Source organism: Mus musculus, chromosome 2 (assembly GCF_000001635.26).
Source record: "Mus musculus strain C57BL/6J chromosome 2, GRCm38.p6 C57BL/6J".
Classification (NCBI taxonomy): domain Eukaryota; kingdom Metazoa; phylum Chordata; class Mammalia; order Rodentia; family Muridae; genus Mus; species Mus musculus.
Genome location: NC_000068.7, coordinates 34,600,758 through 34,619,959, shown reverse-complemented (window position 1 = coordinate 34,619,959; position 19,202 = coordinate 34,600,758). Strand labels below are relative to the sequence as shown.

At 45.0% G+C, this 19,202-nt stretch overlaps 1 protein-coding gene across 30 annotated transcripts in view; it reads right to left on the bottom strand.

Moving 5' to 3' along the window:
* The window catches only part of Mapkap1 (mitogen-activated protein kinase associated protein 1), a 218,188-nt gene that overhangs the window by 4,999 nt on the left and 193,987 nt on the right, over nucleotides 1–19,202 (bottom strand). For all 30 annotated transcript variants that reach the window (NM_001290625.1, XM_030249988.1, XM_030249984.1 and 27 more), the window contains one exon: nucleotides 18–115. In NM_001290625.1, coding sequence (NP_001277554.1) covers nucleotides 18–115 — 98 coding nt within the window. The remainder of the gene's footprint in view (nucleotides 1–17; nucleotides 116–19,202) is intronic.

The window sequence follows — 19,202 nt, the reverse complement described above, 5'->3', positions numbered from 1 at the left end:
GGCCACACTGAACTCACCTTGAGCACGATCTCACTGACTGTGGCTGCGTCGGACTCGAAGTACAGGTGCTTGTAGTCATGGCTGCTTAGATACGTGAGCTTAAACACCGCGTGACCTGGAGAGAGGGGAGGGTCCAGTGAATCACCATGGAGGGTGAGATGCCCTGAGTGTCCTCCCTGATCCAGACTTGAGCAAGAGCACATGGAGGCTGGATAGCAATGTCCCCTGGGGTGGCTGGGTTTCTCATCACAGGCTGGTCTAAGGCAGGCAGTGAAGACTCACAGTGCAGGTCCCCTCTGCACAACGCTGAGGGGAGCGCCTCAGGAGGGCTTGCCTTCCTAACAGTGCCGCCGCCACAGGGTCAGTACGGAGGCACTGGTATCCTGAGAGCAGAAGGCTGATCACCCCCAGTTATTACTCTGCAAGTAAAGTAACTGCGCTCAAACTGAAAGGAGCTAGCAGCAGGACAGAGCATGAGCAACAGCTGGCCTGGTTTGGTCACTGCACGGAGGCTTCCCCTAAAGGCTAGGAAGCAGCGGCTGGCAGTGAGTGCTGCCCTGCAGACAGCACACACATCGCCTTGAAATGCCACTGGCCTGCACTCAATTCTTCCCACTCCTTCCTCTCCCTTCATTACTGACTTCACTTCTTGGACTTGCTTGGTCCACCCTCACGCCACCCCACGCCCAGCCTATGGTGCTCTTGCCGGTCCCACCAGATTTATGTGGGCTCTTTCCTGCCCCTATCACTATGACCTGTATGGGAAAGCTCTCTCAGATGCACTTCCTGTGTGGCCACCCACTGAACGTGGCTGTCAGACCTGTTTCTTGTTTTGCCTGCCTGAAGCTGTGTCTATAATCATGTCTGTACTTGATGGCACACATGTCACAGGTCCCCAATTCTAAATAGAGCAAGAAATGTCAATATGTGTAACCTTCACAAGGACAAGCTAAAAGGAGTATTTTTGGGGTCCCTGGCCTCAGCCCTGGGGGAGATTCCCAGTTGATCTACATATGCCAGATCTTGGCACCTGAGAGACTCAGGGCCCTTCCAAGGTCTTAATTTTTCTTCAATTGTGTTGAAGCTGGTTTCCAATAATGGCAGCCAAAGGTCCCCTGAGAATGTGGTCCTGCTCACAGAGTCCTGTCTAGACCAAGAGCTCAAGGTAGACACCAGAGGCCTGCAGCCCCCAGCCTAAAGGCCCTTCTTCTCAGCTTCACCAGGCCACACACACCTATTAGGCTTCCTCATCCATTGTCCTTTTAATTGAAGCAGTGGCTGGCCACATTACTAATTAATAATATGTCACCCACATTACTGTAAATTCCCCTCCTTCCCGGAGAAATCTTCTGGGGACTTTATTTACAGTAGCTAATTTTTCAGATCTCCAAAAATAAACTGATATATGTTGTACATTTGTGGCCAGAAAAGTTGAGCTGCTGGTATTTTATCCTGGAAACATCATTACAAGATACTAATTGGGACTATAAATCCTATATTAAGAAAAATTACTAATAATTCCTAAAAAAAAAAAATTCTCACTTTCAGTCAGTTGACAAATTAAGCTTGATTTAAAATTGTGGCTCTAAAACGTTAGAATTCTTGACTGGGAACTAATCAGTCTGTTATCATATAAATTGCTTGTTTCTGATAGGGAAGTGAATTTTCAATGCTCTCCCTCACTCAACACTAGAGTCTCAGTGATGTCATCTTGTGGAAGAACAATGCAGAGACATTTGTTGGCCATGCTGTGACCAAGCAGAGCTATCTATGAAGGACACAGGGCTGTCCGTGAAGGACACACAGAGACATTCCCCAGGAGGCCTTGTGTGGACACCTGGCCATGACACAGACATCATGGCCTAGGGCTAGGAAGGACCAGAAGGTCTTAGGGAGGCCTGCAGACCTGAAGCTTCGGGGTTCACTGACCACTCTGTTAAGTAACCTCATGTACCATCTACACCACCTGCTTCCACCTGTCACTGACAAACCCTCAAGATGCAGGTGCTGTGGTTTGCTTGAGAAGCTGAGACATCTTGCAAAGTGTCCTGTAGATTTGGCAGAGTCAAACCCACTCAGCACATGTGATGTGCAGTGTGCACAGGCCCGAGAGTCTGGGAGAGAAGCCCTGACACACGGAACTTGTCCACTGTGGTGGACACAGAGAGGAAGCCTGAGGCTCATCTGCACGGAGCTGGGTATAAACACAAGTCACTGTTAGCCAAATCTCAAAGGCCAGAGGATCACTGCGACCCCTGCATCCCCACACTGCTTTTTGCTATTCTTGGAGTATGTGTGTTCCTTGCCTGTCCTCAGTTCTTGCTTCAGTGCCAGACTTAGGGGGAGGCAGATGGGAATGATGAAGGACCCACTCTCCTGGGCCTGACTGCTTGCCACTAGCAGTGAAAGCAGTCATTCCATTGAGGGAACCTCTAGAGATGGCCCTAACCAAAGCCCTGTGTGCTCTTGAGCAATCTCGGACTTCAGCTAACCATCTGCAACTGGGCTAAGGCTGATGGATAGCTATGGCAGGCAGCGATGGACCAGAGCCTGGGGTACAAGCAAGGGCAAGGACAGTAGCCATGTTCTTACCTATGTTAGACTACGGGCCTAGGGGATGAGTTGCCTCCCAAGGGGTTTTGCCTAGAGGTCTCTCACTCCAGCCTCTGGGCTTTGCTGGCCCAGATTCTGCCAGAGAACAGGTTGGGGCAGAGTAGGAAAGGGAACAAGGATTAAGTGTGATGTGTGTTGTCCTAGCTACAGATGTTGCCATAAAGATACCGAGGTGAGGGGACTTGTCAGGTACAGGGAAGAGCCCTTAGGGGCAGTTTTATGGAGGACAAAGGATGCTAGACAAGGAAGGTACACAGTGCCAACAAACTGGTTGTAGAGGGTGCCAGAGTAGACCAAATTCCTGGTGTGCAGACAGGAGGAACTGGTAATGCCTGGGTGTGCCAAATGATGAAGAACTAGTAGGTCTGAAACGGCAGGAACATACATAGAGGAGTTGTATTTAGGGTCCCTAGGTCCCAGGGGCAGAGAAACCAGTTGACATAGTGGTCTGTCCACGTGGCACTGAGCTAAAGAGGGGCAGAAAGAATGCTGACTTAAGAGAAGGCCATGGTGAGCTGGGTGTGGTGGAGCACGCCTTTAATCCCAGCACTTGAGATGCAGAGGCAGGCGGATTTCTGAGTTCAAGGCCAGCCTGGTCTACAAAGTGAGTTCCAGGACAGCCAGAACTATACAGAGAAACCCTGTCTCAAAAACAAACAAACCAAAAAAAAAAAAAAGGGGGGGGGGGCTGGTGAGATGCTCAGTGGGTAAGAGCACCGACTGCTCTTCCGAAGGTCCTGAGTTCAAATCTCAGCAACCACATGGTGGGTCACAACCATCCGTAACGAGATCTGACGCCCTCTTCTGGAGTGTCTGAAGACAGCTACAGTGTACTTACATATAATAAAAATAAATAAATCTTAAAAAAAAAAAGAAGGCCATGGTGGGTAGGCTTGGACATCAGTGAACACACATAATTTACATTTGATAACACCATCTAGTTCCAAGCCTGTGTATCCTAAGTGTGGCACATTAACTGACATGAACCTGCCAATAAGGCATGAATAGCTTATGCTACATTGGGAACTTTCACCACAGGCATCAGAGCCTGGACTAAGAAGTCTGTTCTCGCATCCCTTGTTGCCATAGCATCTCAAGGCTCACCTTGAGCAAGGGATCAAACGGCACCAAATGACAGAGGGAGGCTTAGGTCTTAGGAACCAGGTGGTAGGTCATCCTTTAAAATCCAAAGAAAACCACCAGTTCTCATAGAAATCTAGTATTCAGTTAGTTCAAGGTATTATGTTCCACTTGAGAAATAAGGCAGGACAGAGGACAGAGCCACTACAGAAGATAGGTGCCCTAGAGTCAGACATGGGCTGCAATCCCAGCCTTAGGATGCTGGGAGACGCTGTCACCAGCAGCCCAGGCACCTGTGGTCTCAGCACAGGATCGATCACAGAGTCAGGATTCTAGCTAGTAACACCTCTATGGAGGAGGGGCTCAGTGGGGGTGATTCTTACAACTCCATGGAACTGTTATCTGGGTAACACTCATTGTTTTTAAGGTATTGTTTTTAGTTGGGTTTCTCTGAGCTGACTTGCTTTTACAGGGCCACAGGAATAAAACGCAGCATAATGGGGCAAATGTGGAACCTAGGCATTGGTCACATGCTCAGGGGAGCCATTGAGGCTGTTACATCAGCTTCTGAATACTGAAATGAAAGTCTGCATATGTAGATATGTCTCTACATTCACATATTTTTAAAGTAAACCAGAGAAGATGGAATAGAGCCATAAGAGGGCTAATTACAACCTAAATGTCAGAAGTGGAGGCGTGGAGCCTTTCTGTTGTAATCTGTCTTCTCTATTCATTTTCACTAAAACAAAGCAGCCACTGTCTGAAGATGGGATAGCTACTAGACCCTGCTGTGGAGGGAAGTGCTCCTGGAGGGAGGGAGGGAGGCAGAGACAGTCTGCCGACACACCTGTCAGCACCAACAGGTTCATGCCTGGCATGAACCACAACCATCTATACCTAAAATCCCGGTGGCACACTTGACCAGAACACCAAAATGAACTGAAATATATTTCATTTCTTTTCAATTACAAGACTTATAAAAACATTGAACTTGCTAACAATTCAGAAGTCAAAGGAAACCCCCACATCTTACATAACCTCAGCAACTGCGGGGGCACCCATAGGCGGCTCTGCTGTCTTCATGTTTTCATGTGGTTTACTGAAATTTGAGGGTTTTGTTGTTTTGTTTGAGATAAGTTCAGCCCTGGCTGTCTTGGAACTCACTCTGACCTGGAACTCAGAAATCCCTCTGCCTCTGCCTCCTGAGTGCTGGGGTTAAAGGTGCGCCACCAACATCTGGCTTTTTTTTTTTTTTTTTTAACTTAACATTTTCTTTCAGCCCTCCTCTGCTGTAATCTTCTCCGTGACCACTGGTGACAGGAACTGTGCTTCACTCCGTGGCTCTGTGGGCACGTTGGAAGTAACACTTAGGAAATAGCAGCACCATAAAGGAGGCTCTCAGAGTCTCCCTTTATGGCAGAATGGACGAGATAGTGGGCTTCTGGGGCGAGGCTGTCTCTAATTCCTCTTGTCTAGAAGGCCATGAAAATCTCACTGGATTTCTGGAGGGAAATGGACAGTAGCACATTTTCTTTTGGTCATAACATTGCCTCTATTTGTTTTTGAGACAGGATTTCATGCAGCCTAGGCTAGTCTCAAACTTGGTATGTAGCTGAAGCTAGCCCCGAACTCCTGATCCTCTGGCCTCAGTGTACTGAGCGCTGAGATTAAAGTGTGCAGCCAAATGCTTGGTTGCTGGCCCTGCCTTTTTGTAGCTCAGGCAGCTCTCTAGTCTGACTGAGCTGCCAGCTCAGCCCACTACAGTGAGGGAGGAGCCAGAGCACAATGCCCGCTGCCCTCAGACATGTAGGCTACATTCACACGGACCTTGTGAGCATTCTCACACTTTGATGATGAGCAGGGTACCTGGCTTAGCCCCTTCTCCAGACAGCAAAGGCTCCCAGGGAGGTTGAGCTGCTGTTTTCACACCAGCTGCACCTACCTTTCAAGGCAAAAATCTGAGTCTCTGTAGTCCGCTGGCATGTGGGGGAGTCACTTCAGGCTGGGAAGAGGGACAGCTATGCACACTGAAGAGCACTGACCATGGAGGTTGTGATATTGGCAGACTGAACTCATGACTAGTCAGAAACTGCAGGTAGGTCCAAAAATTGATGCCCATTTCCAGTTAACTTGTATTTACAACAAAATACTAACGTTTGTACTCTCACAGTAAAATCAGGTGTATACTGGCCTCATTTGGAGATATGGCTTTGATGGTCTTATAGTTCAGGTTAGGGTCCAATACAAACAACTCCAGCGGTGCAGTCAACACAAATGGGTTCTGAGGGGTCTGACCCCATCTGTTAGATCCTTGTCTAGAGAACCTAAAGTCAGCGCATGACGCAATATTTAATTTGGATAATAAATTATGAACTTAGAAGAAAATGCAAAGTAATATACAAACGCTATCTTTCCGTCAAGTGAAAGTCCTCTAGTACAATGGGAGGTGTTGCTACACACCAAGCCAAGGCCAAAGGTTCTCCCATGTCTAGCCCTACCCAGGTCCTAACTGGTCCTCACTGCTCAGATCTTCTCTAGGTCCAAGCATCTACCTGTAGAATTGTCCTTTTAAAACCATCTGCAATCCCAGCACCCAGGAGGCAGGAGGACTGTCTGCAGTTTGAGGCCAGTCTGGGCTACAGAGCAAGACTATGTCTCAAATCTGTCCAAATGGCAGCAGTGACACCAGGTGTGAATCTGTCACCTCCCTCCTTAGTGCCCCTAATAATTTGTGTCCTGGTGCCAGCCTTCAACTCCAAAAAAATTTGAATATGGGTTTCAAATATTCAAGATCATAAATTCCAGTTCGCAAACCTTTTGGTTCCAGGAAGTTTTTACACTCTTTTTTTTTTTCTTTTCTTTTCTTTTCTTTTCTTTTCTTTTTTTTTTTTTTTTTTTTTTTTTTTTGTGACAGGGTTTCTCTGTGTAGCTCTGGCTGGCCTCGAACTCAGAAATTCACCTACCTTTGCCTCTCAGGTGCTGGGATCAAAGGCGTGCACCACCACGCCCGGCAAGTTTTTACACTCTTAAACATTACTTAGGAACCTGGAGTTTTAGCTTATTTTGATTACAGCTATTAATTTTTATTATGCTAGAAGCTAAAACTGGAAAACTTTAAATAAATTTATTCATTAAAAATATAAGCCCACAAGTTAACATAGGTATTTTTTTAATTGAAAAGCTCTTATATCACCCAAAGTTTACTAAACATGGTTTTAAAAAAACATTATTTTAGGGCTGGTGAGATGGCTCAGTGGTTAAGAGCACTGGCTGCTCTTCCAGAGGCCCTGAGTTCAATTCCCAGCAACCACATGGTGGCTCACAACTATCTGTAATGGGGTATAATGCCCTCTTCTGGTGTGTCAGTGACAGTGTACTTATATACATAAAAAATTATTTTACTTCTATTATTTAAATTATTTATATTGGGTGACATTAGGCCATTGTCATTTGAGTATATAATATGTTGCACATTGAACCAAGACCTCATGAATGTCAGGAGGGCACTCTACAGTGCATCTGACCTATGTATGGTTCAAGCAGCATAGTTCATTGATGCTCTTTGTAAAGATTCTCTTATGTTTACACCAATAAAGCCTCCAATATAGTGGCTTTGTTTTTTAAAGGTTCATCTATTTTTATTTATACGAGTACACTATAGCTGTTTTCACACACACCAGAAAAAGAGCATAGGATCCTATTACAGATGGTTGTGAGCTACCACGTGGTTGCTGGGAATTGAACTCAGGCCTGTGGATCCTCTCCTCTCTCCCTCTCCCCCTCTCCTCCCTCTCCCTCTCCTTTCCTTTCCCTTTTTCCCTTTCCCCTTTTCTTTTCCCTTTCCCTTTTTCCCTTTTTCCCTTCTTTCCTTTCCTTTCCTTTCCTTTCCTTTCCTTTCCTTTCCTTTCCTTTCCTTTCCTTTCCTTTCCTTTCCTTTCCTTAAAGCAGAATTGTAGTATATAATTGTATGTAAAATCTCATTAGTGAGCTTTCTGTACTGTTACATTAAAATCCACTGGTTGGAGGCCAGATGTGGTATATACCTCTAACTAGTCAGTGCTACACAGTAAGATCCTGTTTCAAACCAGCCAATCAATGAGCCAACCAAACAATAACAGAACCCCTCTTGGTTGGTCTTGGGCTTTGAATAAATCTTCTTCCTTGTCTTAAGAACAAACAAACAAACAAACCCACCCCTAAACGTTAGCACTCTTTAAAACTGGCACAATGTAATGGGTCCACTATGGGATCTTCATATGTAGTTAGATTTTGTTGACTTTCCCATGCTCCCATTGCCACCTGCTCCTGCTCCTCTCTGCCCCCCCACCCCATGGCCCTCTTTCTGCCTTCATGTCATGTGTTCCTCCCATATAATGTACTTTTTTCCCAGTATTTCCCCCTGCTCCTCCCTTAAGAGCCCATCAGTCCTTAAGTCTTGCTTTCTAGTTTCATGGCCTTCAGTCATGTCTTTGTGTGTATATACATATATAAAAATAAACCCAGAATTTGCATATGGGAGAGAATAAATGGAATGTCTGTTTGAGTGTGGCTTATTTGGTTTAATGTAATAATTACCATTTCCATCTCCTTTCCTATAAATGTCACAATTCCATTCTTTACAGCTGCATGAAATCCTACTGTGTATAGTCTATATTTCCTTTTTGGGTTCCCGTGCAATGGGCATCCTGGCTGTTGTGCACAGGTAAGTATGGGTGTACAGGTTCCTCTGGGGTATGCTGACAGAGAATTCTCTAGGTGTATGTCCACCTTGCCTGGGTTTATAACATCTCATCATTTGAAAAATATTGGTTCATTGTACTGTGTGGACTCCCAATACTGAAGCATGTTCCTTTACAGTATTATGGAAGTCATATTTTAGTACCACTGTGTTAGAAAATTCTTGAAACAGTGAGAAGCCAAGTTCTCAGAGACAGATACAAGTTTTCAAAAATTAGAATTCTGATCTGAGGCAGTTTGACTTTCATTACTGGGACAGACCTGGCAGCTTCTTTCTATCTAAACTAACAGGTTCACTTACTTGCTTTTAAGAAAATCAAGTAATTTGCCAAAGCTTCAGGGTTGGAGAATCAGTTTGTTAGTTGTTCCTTCAAATGAAAATATGTCCCATGGAATAAATGGCTAGTTCAGCTAGCAACTCAAAACAGCTGGACAAGTGCTTTTCCTTGGTGCAATGGCTGTCTCCAGGGACTTCAGGAAATGAACTAAGAATGGTGATAAAGTTGCCTAGAGAGCATAAGGCTCTGTGTTTAATCCCCAGTAACACAAAAAGAAACAACAACATCAAAACAAGTAATAGTTTAGGAGCACTTTGAATGATTCTCCTTGTGTTTACACTTTCTTTTTTTTTTTTTTTAAAGATTTATTTATTTATTATATGTAAGTACACTGTAGCTGTCTTCAGACGCACCAGAAGAGGGAGTCAGATCTCATTACGGATGGTTGTGAGCCACCATGTGGTTGCTGGGATTTGAACTCAGGACCTTTGGAAGAGCAGTCGGGTGCTCTTACCAGCTGAGCCATCTCACCAGCCCGTGTTTACACTTTCAATACTCCTTTCTATTTTAAGCATTAAAATCCCATATTATGTACTTTTTCTCCAGTAAGAGGAAATGAGAAGTTACACACTTAAAAAAAGTGTGCATGTGTATGTGTGTGTGCTTGTGTATATGTGTGTGTGCGCTTATGTGCGTCTATGTCCATACTTGATGTGGAGGCAGAGGATACCAGGTGCCTTGCTTGTTCACTGTCATATTCCCCTGAACCAGGGTCTCTCCATGGGTCTGGAGCTTGCCTCTATGGTGCAGGTGCACATGCAACCATCCACTCTTCCCCATAAGCCCTTTGCCTGCCTGGAAGGATTACTTTATCACGCTCCTATGTGGAAACTCGGAACAGCATGGTTTCCTCAAGTCCATACAAGGCTCCAAGCTTGGAACAAAACGGTTTTATACTTCTGTGCCTTGCCTTAGGCCCCACCCTCCCTTGGATTTTGGGGAGACTCATGGAGCCCAGACTGGCCTCTAATTCACTGTGTAGTCAAAGATGGCACTGAGTTCCTGCTCCTCCTGTCCCTGCCTTCTGGGTGCTGGTCCCCATACCTGAGTTACCACACTGGGCTGTCTCCTGCTTTCTCTACTTGTCAATTTGACTTTATTCTGTGATCAACTCCTGGCAGGTCTCCCCATCCTCCTCTTTATTATTTAACTACTTACTTTCTCTTCTGTGCTAACTTCCTGCATTTAACAAGATTTAGAGGAAAATCTAGGCACCCAAGCATGGTCGAAATTTGTTAGAAAATCACTCCCTAGAACAGTGGGTCTCAACCTTCCTAATGCTGTGGCCCTTTAATATAGCTCCTCACGTTGTAGTGATCCCTGACCATAACATTATTTTTGCTGCTACTTCATAACTATAATTTTGCTACTGTTATGAGTTGTAATATAAATATTTTTGAGGATAACGGTTTGCCAAAGGGGTGTGACTCACAGGCTGGGAACCGCTACACTAGGCTGAGTCACGAGACTTCCATGGGAAGTCCTTAGCTGAGTCAGTAGCACAAGCAGGACAGAACCTTTGTTCCTACTTCTGTGTAGCCCCAGGCCACTCACTTCCAGAATGAACTATTTGTCACCACAAGATAAAGTCCAACAAACCTAGGGCTCTATAGCATGTAGACACATCCCAGAGTTGCTACAAGTTAGGAGACATGTGGGAACTCACAGCACTTGCTTGATAGATGAAAGGGTCCCTTTGTCTTTATACTTTCATCTTTTGAGACAAATAAGCTTTTTCTATGAAGAACCAGAGGGCAGATATTTCAGGATTTGTGGAAAAATTAAAAATATATTATAGATACATCGGAACACAGAAAAATGTTTCACTTTTTTTCACAAAATTTAATATATAATAGTGAAGTACACTTGGCCAACTTTTAAGGGGATGTAGCAAGAAAGGATGAAGGTTTTCCCTTTGGGGAGATAATTCACCTAACTACCAGTTAAATTATTGTTCCCAACATGAATTCAAACCATCACCCTAAAAACTGTTTATCTCAGCCTGCCCTCCCACTGCCCACCCCAGCCCAAGGCCTTGCTCCCTCCCTCCAGTTGGCTCATTCTATGCAGGTGCCAGGCACGGGCAGCAGCTTGAGGCTTCTCCCCTGGGGAGAGCTGGGTTCTGCCTCGCGTTTTCTCTCCCCAGCCTTCAGCACTTCTTGCACTGGTTTGGTGGTGACAAACTTCACTTTCTGGCTGTCTGCAATGTCTTTAGTTTACTTTACCCTCAGCTGAGGACCACTTGGGAAAATGCAGACTCTGGGTAGATATTACTTCAGTGTGTTAGAGCCGCCACTTCTTTGTCTTTTGGCTGGCATTGGTTCTGACGGGATGTCGGCGATCATTCCTATCATGGTTCTTCGATGTGCACAGCCGCTTTCTTACGGTGCTTTCAAACTTTTCTCTTTATCACTGGGTCTCAGCAATTTGATTATGATGTGACTTGATGTAGTTTTCTTTGTATTTATCCTGCTTAGCCCTTGCTAGGCTTCCAAGGTTAGTAGTCTGATATTTTAAGTCAGATGCTGAGCAGCTCTTTGTTCCCTGAGACTGCAGCTACAGAGCTGCTGGAGAATATGCTGGGGCTGCTGGCTCTGCTCTCAGCACTGGCTGCAGTCTGAGCCATTTCTATTGCTGTCTTATGGCTCACTCACCATGGCAGGCGGACTCTGAACTATCCCCTGATGATGCTCTCGCCTGATTCTCATGGCTTTATGTAACCCCTTGCTGTTTATGAGATGGCCTTGTGGCTTGCTTCTAATAAACAGGAATACAGAATACTGTGGAGATGGCATTCTGAGTTAGCTCATAAGAGGCTAGGGTTCCTTGCTAGCATTCTCTTTAATGCAGCCCACCATCATCTAGTTAGTTTTTCTATTGTGATAGCCAGGTGACATAGAACTAAAAGCATTTCTGCCAGAGACCATTCAGTGAACTTAAAGCAGATTTTTTTTTGAAGTTTAGTTTTTTCTTTCTTTCTTTTTTTTTTTTTAGATTTATTTATTATTATATCTAAGTACACTGCAGCTAAGATGCACCAGAAGAGAGCATCAGATCTCATTACAGATGGTTGTGAGCCACCATGTGGTTGCTGGGATTTGAACTCAGGACCTTCGGAAGAACAGTCAGTGCTCTTAACCGCTGAGTTATCTCTTCAGCCTTAAAGAAGATTTTATGACATCCCTTTTCCCTTCCTTCTCTTCCTACTCCTGTTTTGGACAGAATCTTACAATGTAGCCCAGGGAGGCCTCAAATTTGACCTCCTGAGGGCTGAGACTTCCCACCTGACTGACACCCTGACTATAGCTTCAAAAAAGACCTGAGCCAGAAGATGTATCTGAGCTGTGCTGGGCTCCCTACCCACCCACCTAGAAAATAATAAATATAAGTGTGCCTTAAACCACACTTAACTTGTTATATGTTTAACTTGTTAATATGGTAATAGATAACCTGCACCCTAATAATTTCTCTTTATTTCTTTTAAGATTTATTTTATTTATATGAGTACACTGTAGCTGTTTCCAGACACACCAGAAGAGGGCATCAAATCCCATTACAGATGGTTGTGAGTCACCATGTGGTTGCTGGGAATTGAACTCAGGACCTTAGGAAGAGTAGTCAGTGCTCTTAATTGCTGAGCCATCTCTCTAGCCCCACCTAATAATTTCTTATCTTCCTTATTTCTTCCATTAATAAATTCAGACAATGAAAGTTTTGACAGAAGAATTACTTCTCAACTGGAGAATTTTCATTTGGTTCTTTTTCCTAGCTTACATTTCTTCTTTGGGAGTATAAATTTCTCTTCATTTTAAGTTTTTGAATGTATTTTTTAAAAAAATTTACCTTATTCTAAATTATGGGTGTGTATATCTGTCTTTGGGTATGCGCACCTGAGAGCAGGTGTCTGTAGAGGTCAGAGCCATCAGGTCCCCTGGGAGTAGGTAGCACTCCTGAAGGTTATCCACTTGTTGACATAGGCTCTGGGAATCTACTCAGGTTCTTTGTAAGAGCAGCAGGCTCTTAACTGCTGAGTCTGCTCTCTAACCCCTTTGAACAATTTCTTTTAAAAAAGATTTATTTATTTCAAGTATGTGGGCACACTGACACTGTTTTCAGTCACACCAGAAGAGGGCATCAAATCCCATTACAGATGGTTGTGAGTTGCTATGTGGTTGCTGGGAATTGAACTCAGGACCTCTGGAAGAGCAGTCAGCACTCTTAACCGCTGAGTCATCTTTCCCGACCTTTGGGCATATTTTTAAAGCTGTTTTCCTGCTTCCGTGCTTGTCTTCTGAGACAGGGTCTAGCTTAGATTGGTCCCAAACTTGTCATCTTCCTGCCCCAGCCTCCTGAGTACTGGGGTTACAGGCATGTGTCACCATGTCCAAATCTGTACACTCTGAGTGACGTTTCACTGTGGGTACCCACGCTTCCGAGATGGCTGACTGAGCTGTGGATCAGTTTGGGCCTTTCAAGGCTCCTTTCCTAGATTTGCTTTTCTCCTGAGCTGAGACTTAAACCCTGGGCCTTGTATGCAATGGTGCCTTTATCACTGTTTACTGCTGTGAAGAGACACCATGACCAAGGTTACTCTTAGCAAAGAAAGCACACAGTCAAGCATGATGCTGGCAAAGGAGTTTAGAGTTCTCTATCTGGATCTGCAGGTCATTGTGGCTGGCTTGCACTTTTGAAACCTCAAAGCCCACCCCAGTGACACACTTCCTCCAACAAGGCCACACCTCCTAATCCTCCTTAAGTAGTGCCACTCCCTGATGACCAAGCCTTCAAACAGATGAGCCTATGGGGGGCCATTCTTAAGCTACCACTCAACTCTCTTCCCAAATTGGATTCCTTTCTAAGCTTTATTTGACAAGCGAGTAGTCTTTCTGGGGCAAGTGAAGACCATTCCCATGTCCTGGCCTCTCCAGAGTCATTGCTGAATGCCCTGGATGTGCCACTACAAGTACAGGGAGAGCCCTGACAGGGAGAGCTCTTCCCCAAGCGGTCTCCTTCCATCCTTCTCTGCAAGACCTAGCTGCAGCAGCCCCACTAGCTCTTACCTTGGTCTCAGGCCACAGGAAGCCTCACGGCACTGGCACTCACTCCTTCTCTATCTAAGGGATCAGGAGCCTGTGCTGTTGAAACAGGCCTTTAAAATATCCTGTCCAGTGTTCTAGTCATTTATGCTAAAAAAGCTAATCTGCTAGTTCATCTTTAAAACTACATTCGGGAACCTCAGAGACAATAAAAATCTTGTTTTTAATGCAAGTACAGTTACTTTTTCCAGGTCTATGAAAGACGGCTTAATATCTAAACACCTCATATATGGAGTTTAGATTTTATGGAATTATTTATTTACAGAATTTAGTATTCTGGAAATACAATTTGGAACCTGGGCATGACCCGTGACTGAGGCCTGCAATTCTAGTACTCAGAACGCTGAGGCAGAAAGATTGCCTTGAGTTCAGGGCCGGTCTGAGCTACACAGTGAGTTCTAGGCCAGCCTGGACTCCAGAGCTTGGGAAATTCACAAAAGCAACAAACAAATTGGGATGTGGTGGCACTTGCCTTTGACCCCAGTGCTCTGGGAACAGGCAGAGACTGGCAGATTTTTGAGTTTGAGGGCAGCATGGGTTACATGAGGGAGTAGGAGTTAGATAAATTCCCTGACAGACAGACAGGGGTAGGGGTGGTGCCACAAGAGTAGGTAATAAAGATGCTGAACTTCCAAGATGGCTGGCTTCTTCCTCACACTCCTGACCTGAGACAAATGCCCAAGAGCTTAAAACAAAAAAGCCGAGTGGGTTTCTTCTCCTGCTAGCTGGCCTCCTGCTGATGGGACTGGCTCAGAAAGTTCAAGGCTGGATATGATGAGGACATGTCTGCATAACAGTTGTGGGCCAATCAACCACCCAGGCTTCCTTCAAACTGAACAACTCTAAACTGGGGGAGGAAGATCCTTCAAAGGCTTAAAACAAAACAAGCCAGCCCCGAAGGAGGTGCCCAGCTCCAGGCTTCCAGAATCTCTCCCTGTATGCCGCATAAGTCTCCTCACTCCTAATAACAGCCTTTCTTTATCCACTGTCTGGAATTCTCACTGCTGCCACCTGTTGCACTGAGATTTCCCTGCCTTTTAATTCTTTCAGAGGAAGAGAAAACATGTCTGGTCAAGACTTCTAGACAGTGACAAGAGCTCCCCGGGACAGCCAAAGTTAAATAGTAAGACCCTTCCTCAAAATAACTCCAAACAAACAAACAAAACCCCAAACAACCCCCCCAAACAAAGAAAAGATAAAATCACATCAAAAAACCCACAAAAACAAGCAAAAAAGTCACCCACCTTGCCAACCTAAAATAAATAGACTACATACAGTTAGAGCTGGCAGAAGCAGCAGGAAACAGAGTCTGCTCAGCATTTTTGCTTTGTTCTACCACGACTCACTTGTGTTAATCTTGAAAGGATGAATTTGAGGAGAGTGGTAATAAGAATCTAGGAAACAGAAATGTACTCAAAATTTCCACTATATCTTTGTAACTGATTTGTTATGATGGGCCCATAAAATCCAAGTTAACTGTTTAGTGAAAACTGAGACACAAGAAGGTGGCTTTTCACACCAGCTAACACTAGAGCACCTTTTACTTTCTGGCACAGTGCAAGTAGACACTAAGAAAGCCACATCTCGCAGCAGCATCAGTCTTCTGCAGCACACACATTCATCCTGCCCTGACAGCAAGAGCCCAGAGAGTCGTGGCTGTAGTCCCTGGCTTCTTTCTCACTAACCAGCTAGGCTCTTAGGACAAGCTCTTGCCTTCTAATTTCACCTCTGCACAGGCCAGGCAGTACAGAGACAAGCGCATGGCCACAAGCACTGGCTGACTCTGAAGTCATGAGTAGTGACTATACCGGGGCCAGGGGCTTCTAGGCAACAGAGGTGGCACCAATCAGCTGTCAGTGAACAGCAGAGGGCAGTGGACAGGACACATCCCGAGAAGCTGAGCTCTCAGGGCCTGTTCAATGCCCGCCAGCCCCCACGAACTGTTCCAAAATGTACCGACGGCTTTTTAAAAGCCGTTACAGTTTATGTTACAGGCTACTACACTGGCTAAAGAGCCCAAGGCCTGGAGCTGGACTTTGAATGGTCACACATGGTCCCATGTCCACAGTTTTTTCCCCACTTTTATCCTGAGCCACACTGGGTCTTTCCCTTCCACACTCTTGGAGAAACTGAGGCAGTCCCCTGGTTGCTTACGCCCTTCTCCCAGGTCCCCCGGTTTGGGAAGGAGATGATAAATCAATCCAGGCGCACTCAGCAGTGCTCCACAGGCACTCGCCTCCTTCACTGAACCTGCGCCTCATCAATCACACTATTGTCTGCTTGAAAGGCGAGCCTTGTAAATGTCATATCCACTCAGGCCCAAGGAGAGGCGCATCCAAATGCAGCAACGAGTTTTAATTGGATAGTGTAATTAAAACTAAAAAACCCCAGCAGACTCCCTTTGACAGGTTAGATGAAGACCCCTTTTAATAGGGCTAGGGAACATATCTGTTAGGAGGAGAGGCGTCCTGCTTCTGATTGTGCTCTCAGGAAAAGGCAATCCAATAACTGGGGCATTTAATTCAGGAGAGTTTGTTGTTCTGCCAACAGGCAATATTTAATGTATTTGATCTGGAACTTTGGAAATAAGTCCCCGTCAGAGACAAAAAAGCACAACACTACTGGACTCTCTCATGTGTGAGGCCAGATTTCCTGGGAGTCAACAGCGCCGGAGAGCAGGCTGTGGGCTACTTTTTGTAAACACAGGTGCCCACTGTACAGCAGCAAGGCCTCGAATATTCCCCACGCTCCTCACTGGAATTTCTGTTACACACACTCATGGGAGCACCTAAAGGAACAAACATCCCAGGTACGTGCTTCTTCCGAAGCTGAACTAGGGTGCCTGTCATGCTGGACAAGTGTGCTTATGTGTGGTCTCTGCTGGAGCTGCCCTGTCAGCCAGGGAGAAAAAAGGGTGGGTGGTCAGCGGGTTTGGTGCCTGGGATGTGGTGTGCCAAGTGACTTTAGTAAAAAAAACCTGATCTTGCTGCCACCTTTCCTGGGAGAGGGGAAGGGGGATGCCACCCAACTAGACATGAACTCTGCACATGAGAGTTAGTGGACACATAAGGATGGATGTCTTACAGGTTGTCCATGTCAGTCCTTTCAAATGAAATACCACTGTCCCAGGAGTTCAGAGTCTACAGAGTGCATCTAAACTGGGGCTCTGGTGGGCACAGAGGTGCCAAGTCTGAGCTCCTTCCAGAGCGTTCTAAAGCCAGGTAGCTGCTTTGCTTTATTTACACAGACCTCCAAGTCTATTGTTTGGGTGCTCGGGTGGAGTTTTCTGTTTTAAGGATGGTGACTTTTCTCCTCACGAAGTCTGCTTGGAGCTCTGTCTGCAAACCTTTGAACATTCCTAACACTGGTCTTTCTCTATGTTGATAAACCCATTAAAGGCCTCTAAGTGAATACATATAATCTGTGAAAACTAGATACTGAATAAACCATCAAATACTTTTAGGTTTAAATGAAAACTACATAAAAGCATTTCAGTCATCAATTTGGCTATCACTTCTAGCCAGTATGAATTCTGCTGGAAAAGCTATTTTCGTGCAGATGTGGAATTCAATGGGAAAGACTGACTCGTGTACCAACATCAATCAAAATGTCGACTTCCCTGGCAGCTCTCAACAGTAAGGCAGGTTCAAAGGTCACAGGATAAAGAAAAAGCCAAGCTCTGGTTCAGCTCTAATATCTCCTTGGTACAAGTCTTGCAGAAGCACCCCTTCTGCATTAGCCTGGCTTTCATTAATCTTCTTGCCACCTTCTTTAACTAGTCATGCAGAACCGTTCGATAGCAAGGCGTATAATGGGGAAGGCCCTGTGCCTATTACCGCGTTAACATTCTCTTAAGCCCAGTGCAACAATAGAGCAAGAGGCAGAGGAGAGCTGGACGCAGGGTGAGGTTCAGGCAATTCAATCACAGCTTGGCTTACCTATGTACTCTGACCCACAAGACACAAGGGGCCTTTGTGTCTAACTGGCTTGGCCATTAAGGCCGCTCAAGATCACAACAAAGCTAATCTTTTCCATTTAAGCTAAATCAATGTGGACAAATCATTATTCAGCAGCTTTAATTTAATTAGTAAATTAAATACACTACTTTACAGATCTTGTCAAGTACTTATGAAAAGAAAGATTCATTTAAATTCGAGGTCACCAATAAGACAGCTAATTTAGCTCCTGCTCTTAACTGAATCTTGTCTCTAATATCCAGGGGGTTCTAGTTTACTAGAGTTCTGGCTGCAGCTAACTCCTAACCCTAGAGATAGCATATTTTTGGTCCAAACAGTTTTGGACAAAAAGCTAAGCAAAGCAAAGCAAAACAAAACACCTCCCACCAATATAACCAAAGCACCAGCAGTATCAGATTTCCTTTAAATTATACTATTGCAAGAAACATAATCAGGTTACCTCTATTCTGCTGCTTCCTAAAGATTGTATATTATCTCTACTTAATTGAGATACAGAGCGCTTTTCAGCTATAAAGATGACAGCTACTTTATTAAGGTTTAAATCTGATTTCTTAATGATGGCTGCTTCCTTTAAGGACCTGGAGCCTGTGGAAGCTTCTCTGGATGAGGCCAGACCTGCTGTGATGGAACACCCACACGATGCCAGAGCACCTTTCCTGTCACAGAAAGGTCCCTAGTTTGTTCGGCACTAGCACATTTTAAGAAGCCGACCATCCATAGACTATGTGTAGCCTGGATCTGCTAAGAGACATTAAAATTCACTTAAAGAGAGAGAGAGAGAGAGAGAGAGAGAGAGAGAGAGAGAGAGAGAGAGACAGACAGACATTTGTTGGAACCCTTCAAAATAGCAAAAGAAATCCTAAACAGAGGCAAGCCAGACTGAAGGAACTCTGATTTGAATAATAAAGGCAGGGTTTTCCTCCCCTAAATCAAGAGATTCTTAATTTTTCAGGGCTCCCCCTTCAGATTTTCAGAATTCTTTTAGAGTCTGGATTTATCCATGCAGGTTTCAGAGGCTTGTATCTATTTAGTCATTAAGTTCCAGGTCCTTAAACACTCGCAGGGACAGAGTGATAAATCTTCTCTCTAACTCTGGCCTGAGAGGGAGAAGCCGGGTGCAGGAGTGAGAGAGCTGCTGCTGCAGACCTGGCCAAGCTGATCCCGGTCTGTAATTTCCTGTCTCACCAACGCTAACGCTCAGCCCTTTGCCCAGTCAGCTCTTCTCACACTTTAGAATGCAGCATCAATTAAACCTGAGTTGTGTTTCCTATGACGACCATATGAACGGTCTGACAGCAGCTTTCTTCATAAACTCTGCAAAATGGCCACATTCAAAGGGCTTAAAACATTTCTTTTCTGTT